The sequence below is a fragment of the Pogonomyrmex barbatus genome, unplaced genomic scaffold (assembly GCF_055798465.1).
Source record: "Pogonomyrmex barbatus isolate J1 unplaced genomic scaffold, ASM5579846v1 scaffold16, whole genome shotgun sequence".
Lineage (NCBI taxonomy): Eukaryota > Metazoa > Arthropoda > Insecta > Hymenoptera > Formicidae > Pogonomyrmex > Pogonomyrmex barbatus.
The window spans coordinates 531,798-556,459 of NW_028297112.1; the positions used below are offsets into that span (position 1 = coordinate 531,798).

General features: G+C 36.8%; 5 protein-coding genes across 10 annotated transcripts in view; 3 read left to right on the top strand and 2 right to left on the bottom strand.

Annotated features, from left to right (window-relative positions):
- Positions 1–11,202, top strand: part of siz (Brefeldin-resistant Arf-GEF family protein schizo) — a 43,096-nt gene extending 31,894 nt beyond the window's left edge. For 3 of the 6 annotated variants that reach the window (XM_089073982.1, XM_089073987.1, XM_089073988.1), the window contains exons 2-9: positions 6,099–6,461; positions 6,658–6,939; positions 7,030–7,297; positions 7,418–7,774; positions 7,911–8,287; positions 8,524–9,179; positions 9,264–9,605; positions 9,691–11,202. In XM_089073982.1, coding sequence (XP_088930108.1) covers positions 6,099–6,461; positions 6,658–6,939; positions 7,030–7,297; positions 7,418–7,774; positions 7,911–8,287; positions 8,524–9,179; positions 9,264–9,605; positions 9,691–9,965 — 2,920 coding nt within the window. In that variant the 3' untranslated portion in view covers positions 9,966–11,202. Of the gene's footprint in view, positions 1–50; positions 453–6,098; positions 6,462–6,657; positions 6,940–7,029; positions 7,298–7,417; positions 7,775–7,910; positions 8,288–8,523; positions 9,180–9,263; positions 9,606–9,690 lie in introns of all 6 variants that reach the window. The other 3 variants (XM_089073986.1, XM_089073983.1, XM_089073984.1) reach the window with 3 other exon arrangements.
- A 902-nt stretch (positions 11,203–12,104) lies between these two features.
- Positions 12,105–15,416, top strand: LOC105431466 (uncharacterized). Its single transcript, XM_011645671.2, has 5 exons — positions 12,105–14,353; positions 14,531–14,663; positions 14,745–14,965; positions 15,049–15,196; positions 15,272–15,416. The coding sequence occupies exons 1-5, from the start codon at positions 14,090–14,092 to the stop codon at positions 15,334–15,336; spliced, it is 831 nt and encodes a 276-aa protein (XP_011643973.1). The 5' UTR covers positions 12,105–14,089; the 3' UTR covers positions 15,337–15,416.
- Positions 15,417–15,515: 99 nt separating this feature from the next.
- Positions 15,516–18,978, bottom strand: deltaCOP (coatomer subunit delta). Its single transcript, XM_011645670.3, has 8 exons — positions 18,820–18,978; positions 18,599–18,638; positions 18,076–18,299; positions 17,232–17,620; positions 16,974–17,144; positions 16,577–16,890; positions 16,090–16,406; positions 15,516–16,014 (listed from the first exon to the last, which is right to left on the bottom strand). The coding sequence occupies exons 1-8, from the start codon at positions 18,820–18,822 to the stop codon at positions 15,925–15,927; spliced, it is 1,548 nt and encodes a 515-aa protein (XP_011643972.2). The 5' UTR covers positions 18,823–18,978; the 3' UTR covers positions 15,516–15,924.
- Positions 18,979–19,169: 191 nt separating this feature from the next.
- The window catches only part of LOC105431468 (cilia- and flagella-associated protein 58), a 21,622-nt gene continuing 16,129 nt past the window's right edge, over positions 19,170–24,662 (top strand). Inside the window, exon 1 of the mRNA XM_089073989.1 lies at positions 19,170–19,511. Within this exon, the coding sequence (XP_088930115.1) occupies positions 19,482–19,511 (30 nt within the window). The 5' untranslated portion in view covers positions 19,170–19,481. The remainder of the gene's footprint in view (positions 19,512–24,662) is intronic.
- Naglu (N-acetyl-alpha-glucosaminidase) overlaps positions 19,955–24,662 on the bottom strand; it is a 9,216-nt gene continuing 4,508 nt past the window's right edge. The window contains exons 8-13 of the mRNA XM_089073956.1: positions 24,585–24,662; positions 22,728–22,870; positions 21,767–21,926; positions 21,323–21,513; positions 20,584–20,969; positions 19,955–20,148 (exon numbers count right to left, since the gene is read on the bottom strand). Coding sequence (XP_088930082.1) covers positions 20,066–20,148; positions 20,584–20,969; positions 21,323–21,513; positions 21,767–21,926; positions 22,728–22,870; positions 24,585–24,662 — 1,041 coding nt within the window. The 3' untranslated portion in view covers positions 19,955–20,065. The remainder of the gene's footprint in view (positions 20,149–20,583; positions 20,970–21,322; positions 21,514–21,766; positions 21,927–22,727; positions 22,871–24,584) is intronic.

Here is a 24,662-nt window from a genome sequence, read left to right on the forward strand (position 1 = left end):
GCCGCAAGCCGTGACGTATAACGGGTTTTATCTGCTTTAATCGAATTTAGGTTGGTTGGATACCGAGCGTATTTGCTTTGATTGAAAACGTGATTTCTTCTGCCAGTTAACCAAAGAATGCTGTGGTAGTTTACAAATATTATTTGCGAATCGATTTGAAACGTAAACTGTATGAAAAACACGACGATGGGCTCGAATCGAAGCGGGACTCACATCCCGGAACGGTGAACACTTTCGTGACGAACAGTGATGATCACGTACATGATGATCGAGCCACGTAGTGATAGGGTGACTGTCTGCTCACCCCAGACTCAACACCACTGCTATCAAGTGATACGAACCACCAGAGTGCATCAAAGCTCGCGAAGCTCGAGGATGGTGACCGTTCAGGAGAGGGTCGTCAGATCTCGTCTTCAGTTGGGTTACTCCACGCCGACATCGTTCATCAATCGGTACTTATTTATTATTTCTATTTCACCAATCACTACTAACGACGACCTGTCGAACTCGGATAACCTGTCGATGATGGATAACCGGCATAATCAATTCATTATTTGTGACGATTGAACGGCAGAATCGAATATATTTCATTTTATTCGTAGTCAGAATTTTTATATAATAACAGTTGACCAAACTTTATTTTTTGAATTATCTACGTTTATATCAAAGCGATATCCCTAAAGGCACAATTAAAGAACTAATCTTGAAATTGTTGACTTAAGAACTCATACTTAAAGAAAGAAAATAATTATAAAAGCTCTGCCACGCGTAATTTCGTTGTTTTTAACAATATGAGAATAATGTCCATTTCTACCAATTATCTTTAGTCTCGGTTTAATTTATCCTCATCTTTTTCTAATTCTTAGAATAAAAAAAAAAAAAAAGAAATAAAGAGAAATTAAATCGAGATGGAAGTCAATCTACATTGATAGAGATGGGCATAATAAGACGCTTCAAAAAAATTAACTCTTTAATTATAATTTATCGCTTGCGTTTGTAAAATCTTTTGATGCTTGATGTTTGTACTTTATGGTGTCTACTTGTTTAATGAATTGGAGATTTATCTGATTCATTAAATGTATCGTGAGTCTGTATATAGAAATGCAGATCTGTATGTAAACGGAAGGAAACGGAATGAATATTCTATTGAAGAAAAGGAAACTATATACACGAACGAAGCTAACATTCTACCGGCGCTATCTCGACGAGATTCGCACGAACGTAATTATCATAGTGGAGGAAACGTAATCTCTCTAAAGCGGCATCATCTCCTCGCCTCTTCCTCTCTAATACATACCTCTCTAGACCATCGCAAACACACACACACACACACACACACACACACACACGAACACGCGACACGCACACCGCTCGTGTACCACCGGTAGAGAGCAAAATTATTTCAGGTAGAAGGTAGGATCGGCTCGATGCTCGCGCAAACGTGCGCGCTCGCGCACCCACGCCGGTAATGGCAATCAACGGTTGTTAATTGCTCGATGATAATTAGTCCACGGCAGCGCGCGAGCAGCGGCTACGATAATGGAGCACGCTTTAATAATTTCTGTAATGAATTCGAGACACCGTGTACATAGACCTTTTTTTTTTTTTTTTTTCTATACGGTACCCTCCCCTCATAGCATATTTACCTAATTACGGCTTCTTTCCGATACCAGAAAAGTTTTACATGTCAAAAATCGTTTAGCGATATGATTAACGATGTGCTGTCAAATCTTATTTATGACGAATTAAGAGCAGCGGAATTTTTCCTTTTTTCCCAAAACCTTTCTTTTATGTACATGTAGATCTTTAATTTTTTATGCTTGTATATCTTATGTTCTCTTATACATGTCTTTTTTTTATGTTCCGAAAATGATTCCATGGAAATAAAAACATTGGAAATACCTGTAATAAATCAAAATAATTGTATATATCGAAAGGACATTTCGCTATATCTTGAAAAGATGTCCTGTCAAGTCATACGAACGGGATAAGGGAATCGCTTCTCGAAGCGATTTTTGCGTGAGTCTGCGTCACGGAGTTTATTAGTATCACTCCGATAAAATGCCGTAACTGCGTCCGTGAATAAGCGACGTTAGGCGTAATAGACAGGAGCGATGGACACTTGCGCAAATCCTCTATGCGTCTGCATCTGCGAGGCAGTCACGTAAGTGGAGCAGAGACGTCCTTAAACGTGCCTCTCGGAGAATCTTCCTGGAAATGAGCTGTCAGCCGATTTCCACATCGTAATTGATCGTCAGAGAGCTAGCGCTTTTATCAAACTGTCGTTACTTACGTTACCAGAATCACTTCGTGATTGATTAATTCATAATGATACAAAAACATTTTTTTTTTTTTTTTAATTTCACGCACAAGTTTTTCCATCTCTCTCTTATATATAATATACATATAATATTTATTTGTTTCGTGCGTTTTATACAGACGCGTGCGCATTTAACGTGCAACTAACGTGGTTAATTCACAAGGCGAATGTGATATGACGAATGTGTCATCCGTCCCGGGGAGTTCGCAATATGCTAATAGCTTATATTGTGCGCATTTAGGCCAATGATAATGAATGTAAGCTATCGCTACACGGTAATTCAATTCTCTTCCCTCGAGGAACAAAGGACATTTGCATGTACTTTGAGGATATATCAAGTTACATGTTAAGAAGTTAACGAGATGCTATGCCTCTATTGCTTTCAGCGGTGAAACTTGACTAATTGTAAGTGCGTCGTATCGTTATCGTCAGATACACCGATAACCCATTAATTTACGTATCTGTGCGAGATGCATGCGATATTGTCCGCGACATTGTCTGCTCATGCAACTACATCTATAGGGATTATTATACGACGTTGTCTCGTGCAACTGCATTTATGGATTTAACGAGTTAAATATTATGAATATAAAATAACGTTTCTATCATATTTTTTGCTGTAATAATTTTTGTTAATACTGTTATCAAAGGTTTAAAATAAAATCGTAAAATATCACGTTTATATATATATATATATATATATATATATATATATTGAATATGACATTAAACTTGTTAAACTTGTAAAGGAAACATAATTTCATCCGTTTAATTTGATCTGCATAGTGGTTCTCATTCAATCTCATTCAATCGCATTTTCGATTCTCGCTATCGGAGAATGTCTGCAAAATATCTTTTATCCAGAAAAGAACACTTGAAAAATAGCTTATCAGAAACAATGCAACAGCGAATCACCGTGAAATGCAATCTGATCTTTATTCGTTTCCCTAGACACGTTCCCTAATATTACATCGATTTAAAATTTCGTTTTCTTTTTCTATAAAAGAAATTATATATATATATATATATATATATAGTCTATTGAGCAATCTTAAATTTTCTGTGAAATTTTCTGTCGATCGGTCAAAGTGAAGTGAAGGAAATAGAGATAGACCGTCGAGAAGCGCCTCTCGAAAAGGAGGGCAGGAAGAAGCCAACCGTGCATTTGGTATCCGCTCGTGGTATCTTATCCAAAGAGAAAAAACATCGGGCCAGGTGCGTGTCGGGGCACCATTGGCACGGCAGGCAGGGCGGCAGGGTCCCGTGCCGCTTCTGCGAAGCCGTGTCGGGGAGGCTCTGGATAGCACGCGCGCGTTGTGGCACGCGAGTCGTAGGCAGCCGACGATGGAGGAGCAGATGTTCCTCTTCCTCCTTCTCCTCCTCCTCCTCCTTCTCCTCTGGGGAACCTCCTAATGCCACACCATCCCTCGCGTTTATTTCCCTTTATATCCAGGATCTTGACTCGCCTGCGATCTCTGGCGTCTGCTTCTGCGCGGCCCGATGTTCTCCACGAGGTTCTCGAGCGCCGAGCCACTGGATTCGCGAGAGTACGATTGACAGAAAATATCGATTCGCTTTACTTTACTACGCCGCAATTACAATCGGTCGGGTACATATTCCTTTTCCCGAGAGCTTTCAACACTACGTCCGCCGTACGTGTATGTGTGTTTCCTCTTCTCTCCGGAAACAGATACCCGCTTCCGGGCACTTTCCAATGTTTGCATTTTTAAGTTTCACAACTGATTTCGTAAAAGTTCGATATGTAATAAAATTTATTCCACTTTTAGGAATATATATTCCTTATATTCCGTAAAGTTACGGTGATACGCTTTCTGAATTCATCTTCCTTTGTGGTTCGAACAAGGCAGCACACCTGTGTTCTCGCGCGGGACGCACGCGGTGCTTTCGGTTCAAGTTTTTAAACTGATTCAAGCTGATTCGGAAGGATACGATCTGTGTTACATTCCTCTGAAAAAAAAAAAAAAAAAAAAAAAAAAAACGACGTAATTCAGTGCTAATAAAAACAATTATCTCATTCGCGATAGTTAAATATAATCTCAAATATAATCTCTCTTGCGAGATTTAAACGAAATTCATTGATTTCGAAAATCCCTCTTACATCGACGATCGTTACGTGGTTACTTGTGCATCATTCGAAATCTAAAAACGCCGCCATTTATTGTTCAACCGCATTATCGTATAACGTTTAATGGTACACGCACTGATTACGACAGGGAAATACGGCTCGGTTTACGAGAGCGATGCATTTCATGGACGGAGAGCCGGATTCTATCGATTCCACGAGATCCAATTTTAATTGTTTAAAGTAAAATATGACTCTTGTATAGACACACACGTAGATTCGATCATCATTCTCCATATATTTCTCCGCAATATTTTATCAAAATATTTATTTGCTTATCGGAAGTTTCCTCTTTTGATAAAGTTGGAGGAAAAGAACGAATGAACAGATCGTAAAGCACTTCTTTCGAGCGATAACTTCTCGATAAACTCTCAGTCACGTTTCGTCGTTATCCTCAACGGCGTGTGCATTTGTCATACGTTCATTTGCTTAAGTTATGTCGGATCCTTACGTAAGTCATTTAATTGACGCGCATTGCGTAAGAAGCAGTCTCTCTCTCTCTCTCTCTCTCTCTCTGGAAGGTTGAGTGTCACGGTCAAACACACCGTCGTCGATGCTGCTATCGCCGCGTGCACCTGCCAGATGCACATCGAGGCGAGGATGCGTTGGAGATATACGGGCACATAATACGCACCTTTGTGCCGTATTCTGGGGGAAGGGGATACGTTCTCGTATCCCTCGTCCTCGATCCTTTCAGGGATTTCTTGTCTCGAAAAAGCGGGCCTCGAGCGAGCGCCAGCTGCTGCCTCTCTGCCCATCGTCAGTTCGCTTTCGGTGTTCGAGGTGGTTCGAGGTGGTTCGAGGTGGTTCGAGACACAAGACACGAGACACGCGTGCCCCGTTTCCTCCTCACGAGAGAAGAAACAGTTTCGCGGCGCGATCGCGTTGGTGGTAATTGCGCGCAAGGGCGAGCCGTACCGCATCGGGGACCACGTTTGCGGCACTCGTGCAACCGCATCATAGACGAAGATAGATCTCGAGCAATTCGATACACGTGGAAAAACGCCCGAGAACCTCGGAAGCAACATGATCGTTTGCGTTTCCCACTTCGGGGGGTGCGTCCCCTTTTATTTCTTACGATCCGCGACCGAGAGACTGGCCTACATTACGCATTACGCGTTTGGTTATATATAATAATAATAATTAAAGACACCTGGCGTCACATCCGCGGGAACAGGGCGCGATACGATGTCGTTTATCTGATTTCAATTATCCCCCCCATATACTTCTTTACCGCACAGTGTTTCTTTGTATAGGCTTTTCCATAAATTCAACTACTGAAAGGATAATGAAAAAAAAAAAAAAATAAAATTTGGAGAGCAAATTTGAGCAAAACGGAAAAATCCAAGTCCAAAAAGTCCATTAATTTTCCAAAAGAAAGGCAATTGTAAAAATTGAAAAATTTATATGAGAGTTTTTTAAATGGATGGTGCTCTTTTACATATCTAGATATCTCCCGCGATTTTTTATCGCCAAAAATCATCTTTGACGTAATTCATTGGAAAGTAATTTGCGAATGAGAGAATAGGAATAAGAATCGTTAGCGGGCCGGAGTTTAGCAGCCAATGTCTCGCAACTGTGATAACCAGAGTAAACACAACTAATGATCTCGTATCTCTGTTTTTTCCTACGCAGCTTCCCGACAAAGGTGGAGAGACCCTTGACGTCGCACAGCAGCACGGCAGCGAGTCAGATCCACGGCAACGGCATGCACGGCGCTTATTCGTCCGGCAGTCAGACCTCCTTGTCGACGACGTCGTACATCACCGGTCAATCCTACATGCAGAATCAGAATTACGCTCATGGGCTTCCGTATCCCGCCGCGAGCGTGCAGGTCTATCCGCACAACACGACGGGCTATTCGCAGCCGCAGAGCTACGGCACCATAGTGCAGGGCTTTGGCGGGCAACCGCAGTCCGCTGGATATCAGCAGAGTCACCTAAAGAAGGGTTCGGTCCGTAACGGCGATGTGCTCAAACGATGTCGGCTGCAGACCGCGTGAGTAGTTGTGTAATAATCTTGCGCGTCTCCTCTCTCCTCTTATATACATTCGCAATCGCGAACGAACAGTAGATACGGATACCGTAACGGTGCGCGTGCGAATGAAAAATCGTATCGAAAAAACGCCCATGAGACCGCCGTGAGAGGAATGGATCGAGAGTTGCACAAAATTGCGTGATCTCGTTTCGTACAGGTACGAGCTGTCGCAGGATCTGCTTGACAAACAGATCGAGATGCTGGAGCGGAAGTACGGCGGCGTGAAGGCGCGGAACGCGGCGTTGACGATTCAACGTGCCTTCCGGAGGTATACGTTGCTAAAAAAATTCGCGGCTATCACGGCGATGGCCAAGGCGGAGAAACGACTGAGCCGAAAGCTTCAGGAGGCGACGACGGACCGTTCGGGCAATCTCAACGATCACGAGAGAATGGTTTATCACAGTCAGATATACATTCAGCAGACGCAGTCTGCCAACAGGTAATGCAGGGAAAGCGTTCTTTGCGAGCACGATTCTTTCTCACGTTACGAAAAAAATTTATCGCGCTAAATTGATTGCGAATCTAACAGACCGATGCCGATACGAAGCATGTCTCTCAGGGAGAGGCGGCACGTGGATAACTCGCAATCGCCTATACCGAGGAGTCAGAGCGGTAGATGCGAGGTCCAAGTCAGCAGTCATCAGCACACGAATCAGCACAATTTGCATCAGAGTGGTAGACATACGCCCTCGTTGGCACCTAGCCCGTGCAACCGACATCAGCAATTACCACCGAGTCCATGCTGGGAGTCGAGCTCTCAGGAGAGCGGTTCCAGTATCCATTACTACAATCCACAGGTAAGTGATGATAAAACGCGACGACAAAACACTCGACGGTGCGATCGATCGATTTTGTAAGATGGATGATTTGTTATAAAGATATTATTATGCAAGAGTATTATTCTTATTATAACATAGGAAGCTTTGTGCGGTCTACGACAGGAGACGCCGCCAAGAGACTTGCTACGGACACCGTGTACATCGCCGTCGACGCCGCACAATCTGCAAACGACGATATCGCAAAATTGGAACAATGCCAATCAGCTTGGTCCTGGCAGAACGAGAGGTTCCGGCAAGAAGATCCCGCCAGAGGTGCCGAAAAGAACATCCTCCATCTCATCGAGATCTATGGAACCGCGTCACAATGGTCTCAGTAAAAGCGTAGAGAACGGAAGTTTAAGCTCGGTGCAGAGTTCCGGCAGCGATTCCACCAATTGTGAAAGCTCCGAGGGCGATGCTCAAAGAGGTTCGCCCGTTTGGAAGCACAAAGGGATTGTGAGTACAAACTGATTTTTTTTTTTTTTTTTTATCATATTCGTGCGTTACTTGCTCACTTAGCGCAAGTAACGGCGATTTCTTGAAGACGTAAGCGAAAAGTATTAACGGAACCATATTCTGATTGTGAAATCAGTCGAGTTCGCCGGAACATCAGGAATGCGCGAGTCATACGGCGGACGCGGCAGCAATGGTCGCTAATGTAAAGGAGCTTGGCCATTCACATGCCAGCTCCGGTTACCAACTTCCTCTGATGGACCACACGGAAAATCTACCGACTCAAACGAGTTACAAAGTATCCGAGACAGTCAGAAAGCGGCAATACAGGGTCGGCCTAAATCTTTTCAATAAGAAACCAGAAAGAGGAATCAGTTATCTCATAAGACGTGGATTTTTGGAGAATAGTCCGCAAGGGGTTGCTAGATTTTTGATCAGTCGAAAAGGATTGTCCAAACAAATGATAGGAGAGTACCTCGGGAATTTGCAGAACACTTTTAATATGGCAGTGCTTGAGTGAGTGTCTAAATAATATAAATAAATGTGAATTAAAATTGAGAGAAGGATAAATCTCTTTTGTAAGAATTGAAAATTTATTAATACATATATAGATTTAAAAAACTTTTTAAATAACATCCATAATATATATTTATAAAATGTATTTATTATAAAATAATTTATAATATATATTTATTTTGTTACTTTTTTATATGTACATTTATAATTTATAATTTATTATTTACTTTTTTTAGATGTTTTTCTCACGAGTTAGATCTTTCTGGAATGCAAGTGGATGTCGCTTTACGAAAATTTCAAGCTTACTTTAGAATGCCTGGCGAGGCGCAAAAGATCGAGCGATTAATGGAGGTCTTCAGCCAACGTTACTGCCAATGTAACCCTGACGTAATATCGAGGCTGCGGTCTGCAGATACCGTTTTCGTCCTAGCTTTTGCCATTATCATGCTTAATACAGATTTGCATACGCCCAATCTAAAGCCTGAGCGTAGAATGAGGCTCGAGGATTTCATAAAAAATCTCCGAGGAATTGACGATTGCGGTGACATAGATCGGGATATCCTAGTTGGCATTTACGAACGGGTGAAAGATAACGAATTCAAGCCGGGCTCTGATCACGTATCGCAAGTAATGAAGGTCCAAGCGACTATTGTTGGGAAGAAGCCAAACATGGCACTGCCACATAGGAGATTGGTGTGCTATTGCAGGCTCTACGAGATACCCGACATCCACAAAAAGGAAAGACCCGGCGTACATCAGAGGGAGGTTTTCCTCTTTAACGACCTGCTCGTCGTTACAAAGATCTTGAGCAAGAAGAAGAACAGTGTAACTTACACTTTTAGACAGAGCTTTACACTTTGTGGCATGATGGTTACTCTATTTGAGGTTCCCCGTAAGTTTCAACAATATAATAATTTTATAAAGATATGTAAATTAAGTTTTTACTTACGGTTGTTATATTATTTATCTTCTATAGATTATCCATATGGCATAAGACTCTCTCAGCGTGTCGACGGAAAAGTTCTAGTCACATTTAACGCTCGAAATGAGCACGACAGGTGTAAATTTGTGGAGGACCTTAGAGAGTCCATCAGTGAAATGGATGAGATGGAAACCTTGCGTATTGAAACCGAATTGGAGAGACAAAAGAGTAGTAGAGGCGCGCGAGGTGGTGCAGAGAACAGAGATTCTGGTGTTGCCGATGTGGAGATATGTCCCTGTCCCGGAACTTGTTCCGACAGAGCAGAGACAGTCGATGTCGACACGCAATTGAAACGTTCCGCCCTTAGTAATTCCCTTTTGGACATACATGAGCAATGTAAGTAGAAAAAAAGTATATATTTGTATTTTTATATATTTTTATATTTATATTTTGTGGAAAATATGACGATATATATATTCAGTTGCCGGTGAAAAGCCACAGCGTCGTGGAAGCGTGGGTTCTCTGGATAGTGGTATGTCTATTTCATTTCAATCTACTTCCGCCAGCTCGATGAGCCAAGGTATTAAACATCCTGGACAAGTTCATCCTATTCATCCAGGAACTACGATTCCTGGTGCTGGTGGTAAAGGATTGGCTCAGCAACCATCTTTTTTAGGAGGTCTCTTCGCCAAACGAGAGCGAAAACTATCGCAATCTGAAGAGTCCGGCCCTTACAGTCGTACCACGGAAGTATAATGTACTTTTCCAATAACATAAATAAGGTACACCTTTGTATACCTGTTTTCTTTTAGTACGCTTCGTACTTTTAATAAGCTAAAAATGTTTCGTGCCGATGACGAGAATTTTAAATAGCAATAATAGTTCACAATTTATTCGTATTAGTAAAAAAAAAAGGTCATCTCTCCTCTCTGGAGTTTCTCGTCACACGGTTTTCTCTTAACTTGAAACATAAAGAAAGTTGAATTAATACAAGCAGCAAGACTGCCGCAGACTATTGTATTCGTCATACGTAATAGTGTAGTGCGTCGTTTTATACGTACACCACGAAGCGTGCTAAAGGATAAAAGAGATAATGATGACAGATACTACTAACAAGTCCAAGGGCGTAAATCTGAAGGATTGGGCAGGATCCAATCAAGATCATGGTATTTAAAAAGAAAAAGAAAACATTTTAACCTTATTCTCCTCTCCCGAAACTGTATAGTATTTATTCATCTTGAAACAAGAATTAATGAACACGTTTTTCATACTGTATTTATAATTTACAAGATGCGATATTGAATGATAGAATTGTGTGTAGATAATATTATTACATTTTTTGCTTAGTTTTACAACATAGACGAACGTTAATAAGTGATAGAACCTAATCAAGAGAGAATCGTTTAAGATTAACGTACAAGAATTGTAAGAATACGAGATATCTTATCGAGAGTTTCTAATAGTATCGCTATCAAAGCAAGTATTATCATCATCACCGATTCGAAAAGTTGTAAATAATAGACATAAATAATGAAACGAGTTTGAAGCGAGTTGTCACATGTAACAAGAAGGAATTAAAATAAGAAAAACGATAAGCAATCTCTATCGATGTTAGGTGCATGTTGATGTCTAACGATTTTTATTATCGGAAATGTGAAGTTTGAATGTAGCAATGAAATAAGACTTAACGTAAATCATGTTTGTCATTATAGCGACCTACTGGTAATTATTCACGAGAAGTAGTTTTTGCTTATTGTACGTTGAAATTTTGACTCAAAAGTTGTTCGCGTTTTCACTAAAAAGAAAAAAAAAAAGAGAGAAAGAGAGAAAAACTGGCATGTTAAATATATCTCACGATTAATTCGTTTCTCGTTTTCTGCAGCGAGAGTAGACGATAGATCTAAACGTCGATAATACTGTGTCGCGAGAATATAAACACGTAAACTAAGATACATACGCGAAACAAAGAAGAAAAAAAAAAAAAAGAAAAGAACGCGCATGCCTTATATACTGCCATGATAAATCTCGCGTGAACGAGAAACGAACTAATAAAATTACAATCGTAGAGAAGGTCGGAAGTTTTTCCAAGAGCTATGGAATTGTATGACAAACTAATTAATCATGTATATAGCGCTGATCGCAACATCAGCCGGCTGTAAACAAACGGCGTTCATTAATTTAATGATTAATCTCCCGTTAAAATAACGCATCTACATAATAGGAGGAGTGTTTAATATAATTCTATTTTTTAGCTTTTGTCTCTTTATTTATCCTGCATTCTAATTTTTTTCTTTCTTAATCAAGAGTATTAAATCATATTTAATCAAAAGATAATAACATTACAGAGGAGAGAGGAGAGAGAGAGAGAGAGAGAGAGAGAGAGAGAGAGATGCTTTCAATCAAGCACACATTTTTCATTCAGCGATAAATTTTGTAATTATCTTTAAGATTAAGATTCGTTCGGCAAGATAACGAGGTTGCGATCAAAATCTTTTGCGTACAAAAAGAAAAATGATGTTTATCATAGGGCTACACCACGCCGATAAATTTTATATGTATCGTATGATTGACTATATTTTGATTTTTCGTCCGTTATGTCTTATGTTAATATTGTTATTAATTGACACTTGATACGGATGATTTTCGTACCACTAATGTACTTTATAAATGTTGTAAAAAACGACCGAATGTTGAACACTCCGTTCTATTTATGATTCTAATAAAGACAAACGAAAAGGAGCAGAATAAGTAATTGTTGAAATTGTCGAGAGACAATACGTGGTGGCTTGCTGACAATACATTTTGTTTACAGAGAGAGAGAGAGAGAGAGAGAGAGAAAGAGAGATGAGATGGAAAAACATTTTCATATCATCTGTCGCGAAATTCTATTGTATTAACAAGCTACACATCGCACATACATCGATTCTAGTCTTTCTCATCGATACGATGTACACGGTACGAAAATTTTCGTACAAAAATAAGGGGATTAAGTGCGTGAAGATAATTCTTTAAATTGTACAGAAATACATGATCGATTTAGACGCAACGTAAACATCACAAGTATGCACAAGTCCCATTCGACGAGATCGCGTCAATTCTTCTCACTGGGCCACTCACTTAAGTAAATCCGAATTCTGTGATAATCTCGCGCGAGGACAAGAAAAAAAAAGACTGATTAGAAAGACCCCAAATTTTATTATCACATATGCAATTTTTTTTTTTTTTTTTTCTTATTCTCTTTCCTAAAAGTCATTCTATTGAACAATGAGAAAGATGACTCGATCATCGCGCCTCGCTGCCCCTCGAATCTGATACCCATCATCATTATCGTCGTCGGTCATATTAAAGTAGATTTGTTGTTGATCGAAAAGATATCGGGGGGGGAAAAAAAAAAAAAAAAAAACGGATTGCACCAGATTGGCGCGATCTTCAAAGTCTGATACCCAAAGATTGAGCAACCATTAATCGACTGGCTCTTCAAGAAAGCCTTGTTGGTGAGAAAGCGCATATAATCAAGATCAGTCTCCCTCCCCTCTCAATGCCAAATTAGTAAATTCCTCCCCTCATTAGTCTAATGAATGCTGTAAGTATACTGTGTTAATAAATAACTCTGAATCCGAAATGCGTATTTTACTTATCGTCGCGTCTCTCATATTTCTGAAAAAATATTCCACGGTTCCATCGACTAAACTCCGATGATTAATTTAATCAATCAATTATTCGATCAGTTTATCAACTAATATCTCGACTGTTCTCGTCATCGTGGACAGACTTATTTGTTTTTTTATTGTCTGACATGTGGAAAGAAAGATTAGGAACGTCGAAACTATGCAGAAAGTTCGCTACATTCTAAACAATTGCGTTGGCAAAATTAATTTATTTATACAAGTAACGCTTATATCATATTACTACACGGGTAGAATTATTAACTTTTTGTTGCATGATAAAAAAAAATAACGCTGGCTCATATTTATTTTTGTGACACGAGATCAAATTTGATATCTCAAACAAGGAGCATCCCCTATGTTTTATTTGAAAATTGTTTTTACGAAGGATAGAACAGGCCCAAAAACATCCTGATACACAAAAAGGAAAGTGAGATAACATTTATTAACTGCATTTATCCTTAACGAAAATCAACTTGAAATTATCATTATATCTTCCTTATTTAATGTAAATAAATTCGTAAATTCTCGATTAAATAAAAAGGAAAATAGAAAGTTTTAATCACTTTGGCGCATGAAAAGACGCAAAGGTCAATAATTGTAAATAAATCGACACAACGACACAATGATAAAATAATGATAAATGGCGAGGAAAAAACAAAATAAAACTTAAAAATATCGTTGGCTATGCGATTTTAAAGTTAAATCAATCATCGGCACACGCATGTGCATGTGTATCTTGAAAAATGTCATTCCAGTCGCGCGGAAATTTCACTCGCAACCACTTCGCAATCCTTTGATAAATATGATGTAGCATCCCTTCATTAGGTTTAGGATTGGGGGTTGCGGAAATCTTCGACGCAATCGATACTTTGTACATAATTAGCCAGAAATCCAACGGAGAAAGAAACGCGATACACCAATGGAAGTACAATATTTGTGGGAGCTGCGTGGCTATTGTCGCGTTGTTTAAATTAAGCGATGAAATAGTATGATGAGGCCAGATGATCGAATCTGACGTTTCTCGACGTGAGATGTCATCAACCTTGGACGACGCGTTTTTAACCTCTAACGCATGACATGATTCCCCGTTTCATACAGATTTAACACAGAATTTCATTTTGCTACGTCTGCTACGTTATTGCGATAATGTGCAAGGTGGACATGGTCGAAATTGAATCGTTCGTGCAGTCAGAAATTTATGTTTAACTAGCTATGGAGAAAGATCAGATCTACTCGGAGTTGATCATGAAGAAGGAACGCGACGAGGACACTTGTAAGGAAGGACGACGCTCCGCCGAGAGCGAAAAGAGCATCACTCCTGACGCGACGTCGATCGGGATACGACCGAAGCCCTTGATTTGCAAACCGGAAAATGTGAGCATTGGCTGCAAATCCGAACCGATCGAGACGAAATGCTACTGGGCACCAGGAGCATGGCAAGACGCGACCAGGACCAGCGCGTTCCAACCGTATAAGGTATTAATTAATAATCCTTCCCTCAATTTTGTTCCCTCAACACGGAACATCAATACCGATCTCAAATATTAGGGGATTTATTCATCGCTATGCAGATTCTAATGCGATACTGTCTCTTATAGGTCATGGAGTATCTGTGTTTTACCTAAATATAAGGTTTATCTTGTCTATTTGTAGCCACCCACTCTGCTCACAAATCTGCAAAGAGGCAACACTCAAACACAGATACACCAACTCTACATAGGAAACGATATCACCTTTCATACTTTGGCGGGTCAGGGAGAACTTACATCCGATCATATACACTCAAGTAAATCGTATGCTGTATCTATATCTTTTTAAATTGATGTATAAACAATATTGTAGAATAATTTATCTTTACACTTTATAGATTCAGTGGATATGACTGATGAAAAGGGTCTAACAGGATTAATGTGGGCCTGTGCTTATGGACAATTAGGTAGTGCCAGGCAATTGCTTAAATGGGGCGCCAATATAAATCGTAGTGGACCACAATTACAGACTAGTCTACACTTGGCGGCCGCCTATGGTCATCACGATGTTGTCAAACTATTATTGAATCATGGTGCTGATCCTAATGCATGCGATGAGGTATATATGTTACACTTTCTTTATCAAAGTATAAAATTAATATGTCATATTTTGTATTACGTAATTATATTTCTATGATATAGGATGGTAATACTCCTTTAATATATGGAGCACATTTCGATCATCCACACGTATGTTATGAATTGTTAACAAAAGGTGCAGATGTAACGCTTACCAATTCTTCAAACATAAGTGCTTACAAAGCAGCAGTAATGAATAATTCAATGAGTGGTAAGGACTTTCTTTTAACCATTAAAACAATATTTTATATGAAAATAGTTAATTCGGTCTTTTATTAATTTATAGCTAAAGCGGTTATTGAGAACCATTTAATACCACAAATTATAAGTATGGCAACAGATGATTTGTAAAAATATATTAAATTGTACATACAATATTTGTATATTATATACATTTCTATAAATTGTAAATAAACGTTGAAAAACAGCAATATTTTCATTGTTTATTGATTCAACAAAGCTGTAATAAAATAGCAACGCATAGCGTGAAAGATGTTAATCGAGATAAGGTACATAGACTTACCAACAAGTAACAAAATTTGATATATATATATTTGGTAATAATACAATCCTTTGCAGGCGCTATTGCAATACTAAAATATATGTATCAAGTATACAAAGTAAATATGATAAATTTGCATTTATGAATTATAATTAAATCATGTCCAATTAAAATATATTTTCTTTTTTACAAACCTGTATAAGTATTCGGCACCGAACAGCTATCAAAGAGCATGTGAAATGTACGTTAAATATAACGAATGACATATATCAATGTATGTTCAATAATCACATAAGGAATGGCTATATGGCAATAAAATAAAAATTCAAATAGTAGTCAATCTTGATTATTGATCGTAACATTATGCGTCCTCACTGAACTGTGCCTATTCTCGTGTTATTATATCTGCAAATACTTCATCTATTATCCATAATGTCTTATACAACTTCATAATTATCAGTGAACAACACAGATTCTACTGAAAACTTAGCTGGGGTCAGGTCTTCTACATGCTTAACTTCGCTAATCTAGAAAATGAAAATGATTTAATTAGCATCTCTATATTAATAATTTGCACATGAATAAATTCTTGTATATTATACCATAATTTTGGCATAAGGCGTTTTAGATGTAAACGAAATGTGAAGTGGGAAAAAGTCCGCAGGCGTAGAAGAAGGGGCTGAAAATTCCATAGAGCCTGATTTCGTTGAAGCATCGATTACTGGTAAGGACCAAACTAATGTGTTTCGTCGGGCTTCGTGTGTGTACTGTCCGTCATATTCGCTGACGATAGGAGTACATCCAATAGGAAGAGGAATGTTTATTTGAACGTCGTTCAACTCAAGTTCGGTCTCTTCCAATTCATATTCGATATTCACATCACAACCACCCTCTCCGTTTTCAGAAGGCCAGCAATTTACTACATAGCAAACAATTACATCTCTAAATTTTATCGATTAACAAAAATTTATTTTATAATTAATATTATTTATGATACTTAAGAATTTATGTTACTTGTTATAGCACATTTCATAAGTTGTATATTATGAATGTAAAATTCTATATAAAAATTATTATTTATAATCTTACTTGAAAGTGGTAATGTTACATCTCCGTGAACTTGGAAACGCCATTTCAGCACACCAACGTCAGTGTTTAATGGGAATGGTTTCGTGGGTACTTTCAAACCTATCTGTCCATGTGTTCTAAACAATTCTTTATCCACATTCGGATGAGTTTGTAACTGTATCCCTCTTGGATCTCTGTTTTCAACTTGTACACGAATACGTGCCCATTTCTCGTCAGAGATATGTAAAGTCACCAAGCCATGCAATTCAAAGTTTTGTACACCTCCATCCCGACCGACGCGTATATTAATTCGTTCTTCTTGCCTCAAGTGAACCCTTTTGATGAAAATTGGTTTGAATAAATTATTTGTGAATAATAATCTTCAAACTTTTTATGTATCATCAATGTAATCACATACAATTCTGTGTTAACTATCTGAGGGGTGATTTGTGCCAATTTTGTTCCAGAAGCCGTAAGAGGTCCTGATACAACATTTTCTCCTTCCTCTTTCAATTGATCGACGAAAGAATCCACATCACGTGACTTGCCACCCAATTTCATTGCACCTGGCCCAGCACTGACTGGTTTCCTGATAAAAAAAAAAAAGTCAAATATTGATATTCATATTAGAAATATCTGCACATATAATTACAATAGAGATTAAAATTGACTTTACTGCTTGGGTTTATAGGAAGGTCTAATCGGTTCAGGCACAAAGTTAGCTGTATCACCAACAGCTGGAGTAGCTGGAGTACTACCACTTCCATATCCTCCGCCAAATCCAGGACTTTTAATTCCACCTTTTTTGTTAGCTTCCATCATTCTTTGTCTCTGCAATTCTTTGGCCTTTTCACGCATTTTGTTCTTAGCTTCACGCTCCTGTGTCAATCGGACCGCTTGATACACCTTTTCTTCATGTGAATCCATTTCCACAAAAGTTCTGATTTGTGCTAAATTAACATTCTCCCTATAGCCTAGCGCAACTATCTCATCAAATGCAAATATCAAATTGAATGCATTCTCTGCTATTTCAAGTTCATCCATTGAGCTGCAATACTCTGGAATCTGTAAGAAACACTGCTGTATATATTCTTAACTCATATATGACTATATGTTTCAACTAAGATCAAGAGAATTACTTTTAGAAAGTAATTCACTTCCATTACTCAAGATTATTGTCATTCACTATCACTCAAGAAGTAATAAATTATTTCAATTTTAGGTATTTTTACTAAATTTAAAAAATTTTTTTTTAAATTTGCTTGTACCTATCTATACCTGATACCTGATACCTATAATCTGTATTTATTTTAGACATATACAATTTAATAATTGTATATTAAAATAATAATTATAATTGTCATTATTAAAAAATTTAGCATTATTACTAATAAAAGATATATCCTTACCAATTTTACTGAAAAAAAATAATTGTAACAATAGTGGAGTTACAAGTAACATATTACTTCTTAATCCTGGTTTTAATATTTTTATAAATCAGAGATTGATATACTACTTACCACTCTTGCAAAGAGCCTTAAGGTTTCCAAATCTTCCAAAATATTGCTGGCCTTAGTTGTAATAAGCAGCATGTATACTTTCTCAAGGGGCTGATAAACGTATCTGACAGATTCCGTTTCTACAAACGTATGCTGCTTACCCGAGCTCATTAGTTTTGGAAATGCAGCAAGTAGGCCTTCTATCCTTGCCTTCGTCATTTCGACAAACTGTCGAGAAATTATGGCTGGAAAAATAATGCAAACCATGATAGGATGAAACAATCGTAGCAAGTAATATTTTCTCAAATTACTCAATTCTATCAATAAAAAGAAGTTAAATGAACAAAAAATTATGGATTTCTTTTTTTTTACAACCGACCGATTAATGTATATTTCTTAATAAATAAAATAGAATGTGAATGAAAGATATAAGATAAAGGTATATTGTCATGTGACAAGTTTGGTACAGCCGGGTGAAATCGGAACGAGACACGCATACGCGACGCGTATACCTCGAGAGCGCGAGAATATTCTACAAACTCACTTTTCCCAGCTTTGGTGCATACCGCAGCGGCGATGAGTACCTGAAAAAAGAAAACGGTGCTGTATTTAATTGGCTGGCAATTGGCTCGTAGAATTAAATGCCTGGTGGTCACACGCCGCTAAATGGATGACGTCTGCGGACGATGTTTGCGAGCTCGTGATTTCCCTTTGGGGAATCGAGGATTCTGACAGCGGTCCCATATATTATAAACATTCACTTACCATCCTGGCGAGCGATTCCGAAACACTCGGCGCGTGTTCCGCGATTTTAATCGAAGAATGCTCGTCGTTTCACACGAACCGATCCGCACTCCACATCACACATATACAAATACGCGAAAAAGGGGAGCAGAGGGCGCGCTGTGCTGACGTGTGCCATGATGAAAGACATTCACCACAGATTATAATTCGTGTAGTCAGAAACCACTGAGAGCATTCGTCGCTGTCAGATCACGTGGGCCTCCCCCTCCGTAAAGATCGAGCACACAAAAAAAAAAACTTAAGCAGTAAGCGAATTAGCCAATCACAGTCCAGAATGTGAGGCAGTAACATAAGCAGTAGCAAATCCGTAACGTTGATTTTCTTACTGCTTAAGTTTTTTTTTTTTTTTTTTTTTTTTTTGCGTACCCGGCCCAACGCGGCCACCATTTAATACACGTGATCTGAACTATATATATATTTTCAGTACTGGTAGTGAATATCGAAACGCAGCCAGTCAAAGGCGGCCACAGTATAATTTCTTGTGTCCACGATGTTAGAAATCGGTCCGAGATCTCGGATGGAAAGAGAATTGGCCAATTGCGTTTGAATAATTCAGCCAATTAACATAAGAAGATGTCGGCCTTTGGTCAGACCTTTGGTCTAAAGTGAAATGATCGGCCATAATGTTGAGAGTGCAGCGCGGGCAGTTTAAAGTAAGCATAAAATAAAATAATACTACATATGTAATTAAATGTCGAATCAAATTTATATAAAAATCGATCTATGATTGATTCGGTTGTAATAATTTCGATATCAAGTAAGGATTTATTTGCTTAATTTCTCTGTGAGTATTCCGAGTTATTCTGATTTATTCTTCAGTCATTTTGATCATTGTTTACTACTTTAATTTATTTTGATTAAATCATTTTCAATTCACATCAATTCACGTATCTTTCGTATACGGCAGAATATTTATATTATAAAATTTAATTTTTATCCATCAGCTTTATCTTTCACTGCAAGTATTGGTATCAAGAAAAAAAAAATAGGAATTTGTAAGTCAAACGGTTAATGAGTAGAACATTTTCTATTTTTTGTGATTTCCGCAATTTAATTAATAAAAGGTAACTAAGAAGGGTTGAGTAATAAGCGTGCATTGATTGTAGTTTTAATTATTATTTCAATACAATTATAGATAGATTGTAGAACATTTTATTACATAAAAATGTAGATTTCACCCAACTAAAGAAAAGATCATAATTTTTCTTTAGCATCTCTGCATCATCGATGATGATGTTTTATCTTTATACCATTTCGAAATTATTTTCATTGCTATATCGATAGTATTACCTGAAAAAAGAACATGTAAATATTATTAGATTTATTAAAAAGAAAGATAATAAAAAAAATTGCAAAAACATTTTCTGTTTTGACAATATATTAATATAAGTCGAGTATATGTAATAAGTACAATTGAGAGAATCATAGCCAATCCCTCGACAAGTAGGATCTTAGATGTTAAAACACCCCTCACAAACGTAATAGAAATCGATAGAAATCAGTTGAATATGTTGTAGATTTTGATATTCTGAACAAAATTTCAATGGGCACAATCTCCGATAATGACTAGTTTTTGAGATTGTTAAAATATATAATTTTTGTTTAAAACAAAATCTGCATTCATTCCCAGAAAGTTTATGCGTATATAAAAGAAAAACTTTTGCTGATTAAATAAAAGCAATTAATACGATGTTTGTAAAAAAATCAATAAAAAATAGTAAATACCTTTCGCTTCTATTGGATAAAACTTTACGGAGAAAGTAAAAGGCTGTTCGATTTCATGAAATATCCTGTCGTTAATCTCGGTAATGTTGAGTTTGGTGTTTTGGACTAGCGATTTTGTAAGGGCTTTCAAGAAAAACTCCCATCTAGGCTTAAAATAATCTGCAATCACTCCTGACCATTGTTTGTTCGCATAATCTCTAATTTCGCCATTTGGGCCCCATAAAGTAATTTGATTTCTCGCATTATATTCGTAAGATTGTCTTTCATCATTCTCAATGGCCATACCTTTTGCTTGGGCTAACCAATTACCCAGCAAAAAATTATTTCCTGTTGCTAGAATAGACTCAAGATCGTCGAAAAGTTCCAATAGAGCATTTGCAGATGATCTATGATATGATTTATTAACAGACATAAAATTGCAAAATATTTCAAGTATATATTGTAAATTTTTATATAGTAATACTTATACGTCGATTACATAAAATGTTTAGCTATTAACATTTTGAAAGATTTGCTTAAATTTTATGATATAATTATTTTAAAAATTACTTTTCTAATTTTCTTAATTTCTGCAATTTCTCTATTCTTTTTAAATTATAATTAATATTTAATTAATATTTAAAATTAAGAATTACAAATAAAATTATTTACAAATTACAAATTATTTACAAATTAAGAAAACAAAGTATTAAATGTAATATAATTACAAGATATATTAATACTTTATCAATGTACTTACTGAAAAGCAGTGATATTCTTTTTCTTATAACAATCTAACATATGTATATAAATATCGTCGGCTATTAATTGAAGTGCTTGTCTGGTTACATCAACCACATCGTGTCTGTAGAGAGTACTATTTCCTCTACCATATCTCGCTTTTAGAAATACATTCCACATATAATAAAAATTTTCTCGATTATACCAGATCTATAATGAAACATATGTTATTATTTTATATTATATGATTTAAAATTTAAATTATTTTGTTATTAATTCAAGAAATTGTTTTCTTCCAAAATCTTCAAATTTTTCTTTTATCTATTTTCCACTTATCTAGCTATTTCTAACTATATCTCTTTCATTACATTAAATGTTAAACTTTTGCATATATGCTCTGTTATGTTACAGAGAACATAAAATTGAACATAAATCAATTATAATTATTACTATGTGTTCCTACCCATGGTGAAATATTTAAACTTGGTCGTCTAGTAATAACATAATGTCCTCTGATTCTTTGTGTGCCCATAAAATTATAAACGGTTCTGCCAAGATACTGCCAAGTAGCCACTGTATATTCATTCCATGCGCCATACCTTCGAGTAGCATAATTTTCAAACCTGTTAATCAATGATCTTTTTATGATTTAGCTTACTCAATCAAGTAAATAATTTAATTAAAGAATTAGAACTTATTACCGATAGCTTATCTAGATTAAAATATTAAGGAATTAATTCATCTCAAATGATATAATGGTTTTAATATTAAAAAAAAAACCTTAATTTTTCAGTTTTATTTCTATATATAAATAGTTCAAGATTATCAATATTTTATTTATATATTTTATCAACATTTTATTTTTACTTATTTTTTGTTTTATATGGTGGCTACTTTAAAATATGGCAAATAATAATTTTTTTATTTATGTAAATGCAAATATCTTAGATATTAGAGTCCTATAGCTTTGAAACAAAATTTTCATTTTGAATAAAGTTCAGATTATATTTTTAGTGTTTACATTCAAACCCCTTAAAATTCCTACGGATAAGATGAAGAATGGCTAAGCTATACTATTTTGCACATTGGATATTTTTATTTTCTATTTTATATAAACATAAGTTCAATAGTTCTATTAAATATTATTAACAACTATAAATTGACATTAAATTTTTATTAATAATATTTTTTTCAACTTTGTAAATATTTAATTTTTTTCAAGCATAATAGAAGAATTTTTTATAACACCTTTCTTTATTCAATATGTTAAGTGACACATCTGGAATTTAAGAATATGATTAGATTATATTGATATTTTTCTTATATGATTATATGTATATGATTCTATCAGAATTTTTTAAACAGGAATTATAATATACAGTTAACTAAAATACATGAGAAATAGGTGAGATACATATTTTTACCAAGCGTCGAGATCGACGGGCTCATGACGATATGCCATCTCGTTCATTAGCTCATAAATTACATAGTTCTGGTTGATACCCTCGGGTGTTAGACCAGTTCCTACCATAGTGCTTCCATTCATGTTTCTCGCTTCAAATGGGCGCTAAGAAAAATGTTACCTTATTATTCTGCTTACATAACTAAAGATATATGGGAGCCTAGATCTAGGCTAAAATATCATTTTGAATATTTTTAAGATTTTATCAAATAACATATTAAAAATCATTTTTAAAACATCTGAAAATGATGATTTGTAAGATGATTTTGAGCTTGAACAATTATTTATTAATTATTATTGATTGTAATACTAATTAATCAAAGTATATAACACTATCAATTTAAATATAATATATGTAAAAATATTTTATCAGCTTTAGAAAATCAAGTCTGACCTATAATAACATGCAGTCATAGGCAGTACAAGTAGTTTAGATTAGACTGGTAAAGTGGAAGTGATTTTAGGCGAAAAGAGAGAAATAGGATTAAGGGATGGAATTTTCTTTTCATAAGGACATGGATTAGTTTGTTTGTTTGAATCTCGTACAAATTTTATAAAAATAGGTACCAATTTGGCTGAGACTTTGAAAATTTATAGTTTACGTAATCCTGATGAAAAATTCTCACTGTCCCAATTTAATTCATTGAGCCATATAAGCTATAGGAATCATCAAAAGTAGGAAATAGATGACTTTCGCTGCTATTATGTAGGCAAATATCTCTTTCCTCCCTGTCTTGCTCCTTTTTTCTCTTTCTTTTCCCCTCCCTTCTCGTGTACGTGCATTCGTATGCGCGCGTACGTGTATGTATGTGTGTGTCTGTATAGTGTGTGATCGTTCGCGCTCGTTCGCGCTCGTTCGCGTTCGTTCGCGTTCGTTCGCGTTCGTTCGCGTTCGTTCGCGTTCGTTCGCGTTCGTTCGCGTTCGTTCGCGTTCGTTCGCGTTCGTTCGCGTTCGTTCGCGTTCGTTCGCGTTCGTTCGCGTTCGTTCGCGTTCGTTCGCGTTCGTTCGCGTTCGTTCGCGTTCGTTCGCGTTCGTTCGCGTTCGTTCGCGTTCGTTCGCGTTCGTTCGCGTTCGCGTGCGTGCGTGCGTGCGTGCGTGCGTGCGTGCGTGCGTGCGTGCGTGCGTGCGTGCGTGCGTGCGTGCGTGCGTGCGTGCGTGCGTGCGTGCGTGCGTGCGTGCGTGCGTGCGTGCGTGCGTGCGTGCGTGCGTGCGTGCGTGCGTGCGTGCGTGCGTGCGTGCGTGCGTGCGTGCGTGCGTGCGTGCGTGCGTGCGTGCGTGCGTGCGTGCGTGCGTGCGTAGCTGGCATAGCTGGCATAGCTGATACAAGAAATTTATAAAATTTTTTTAAAGACTAAAGTTCAAACAATATATATTATTTTCATTGCAATAACATTTTTCTAGCATGACACATATTGCAATTACATAATAAACAAAGCAATATAACAAAATATCTACATAATAAAAATAGTGTAAATACTTTTTAAAACTTTAATTACAAATTTTTCAAAACTGTGATATAATAGAGCATTTAGAATTTGTATTTAACATTCAAAAAATTATGGAAAATGACTAGTTTTTAGTCTAGTATTTAAGTCATTTTTTTTATTGAAGTGTATTATATATCTTTTAATATAAAATATTAAATAATATAGATAAATGACATGATATGATAGTAAAATAAAAAAAGAAATTGTTTATGTTAAACTTTTGATATAATTTGTTCATATCTTATATGCTAAAAAACATGTAACGAAAAGTAACCTGAATTTTTTCATGAAAAATTAAGAGAAAAAAATAATATAGGAAAATGTAATGTACCTGATTAATGATCTGCGCAGAGCCAAACATTCCCAGTGTGCCACCAAAGTTATGTAGCATGCACCAAATAAATGGTTG

Coding starts and splice junctions, on each gene's coding strand:
- LOC105431466 (XM_011645671.2), top strand. CDS start 14,090: ATGGAGAAAGATCAGATCTACTCGGAGTTGATCATGAAGAAGGAACGC. Junction 14,354..14,530: donor GCGCGTTCCAACCGTATAAG/GTATTAATTAAT, acceptor GTCTATTTGTAG/CCACCCACTCTGCTCACAAA. Junction 14,966..15,048: donor ATCCTAATGCATGCGATGAG/GTATATATGTTA, acceptor TCTATGATATAG/GATGGTAATACTCCTTTAAT.
- deltaCOP (XM_011645670.3), bottom strand. Junction 17,621..18,075: donor TAAGGCTCTTTGCAAGAGTG/GTAAGTAGTATA, acceptor TGTTTCTTACAG/ATTCCAGAGTATTGCAGCTC. Junction 17,145..17,231: donor CCTTCCTATAAACCCAAGCA/GTAAAGTCAATT, acceptor TTTTTTTATCAG/GAAACCAGTCAGTGCTGGGC.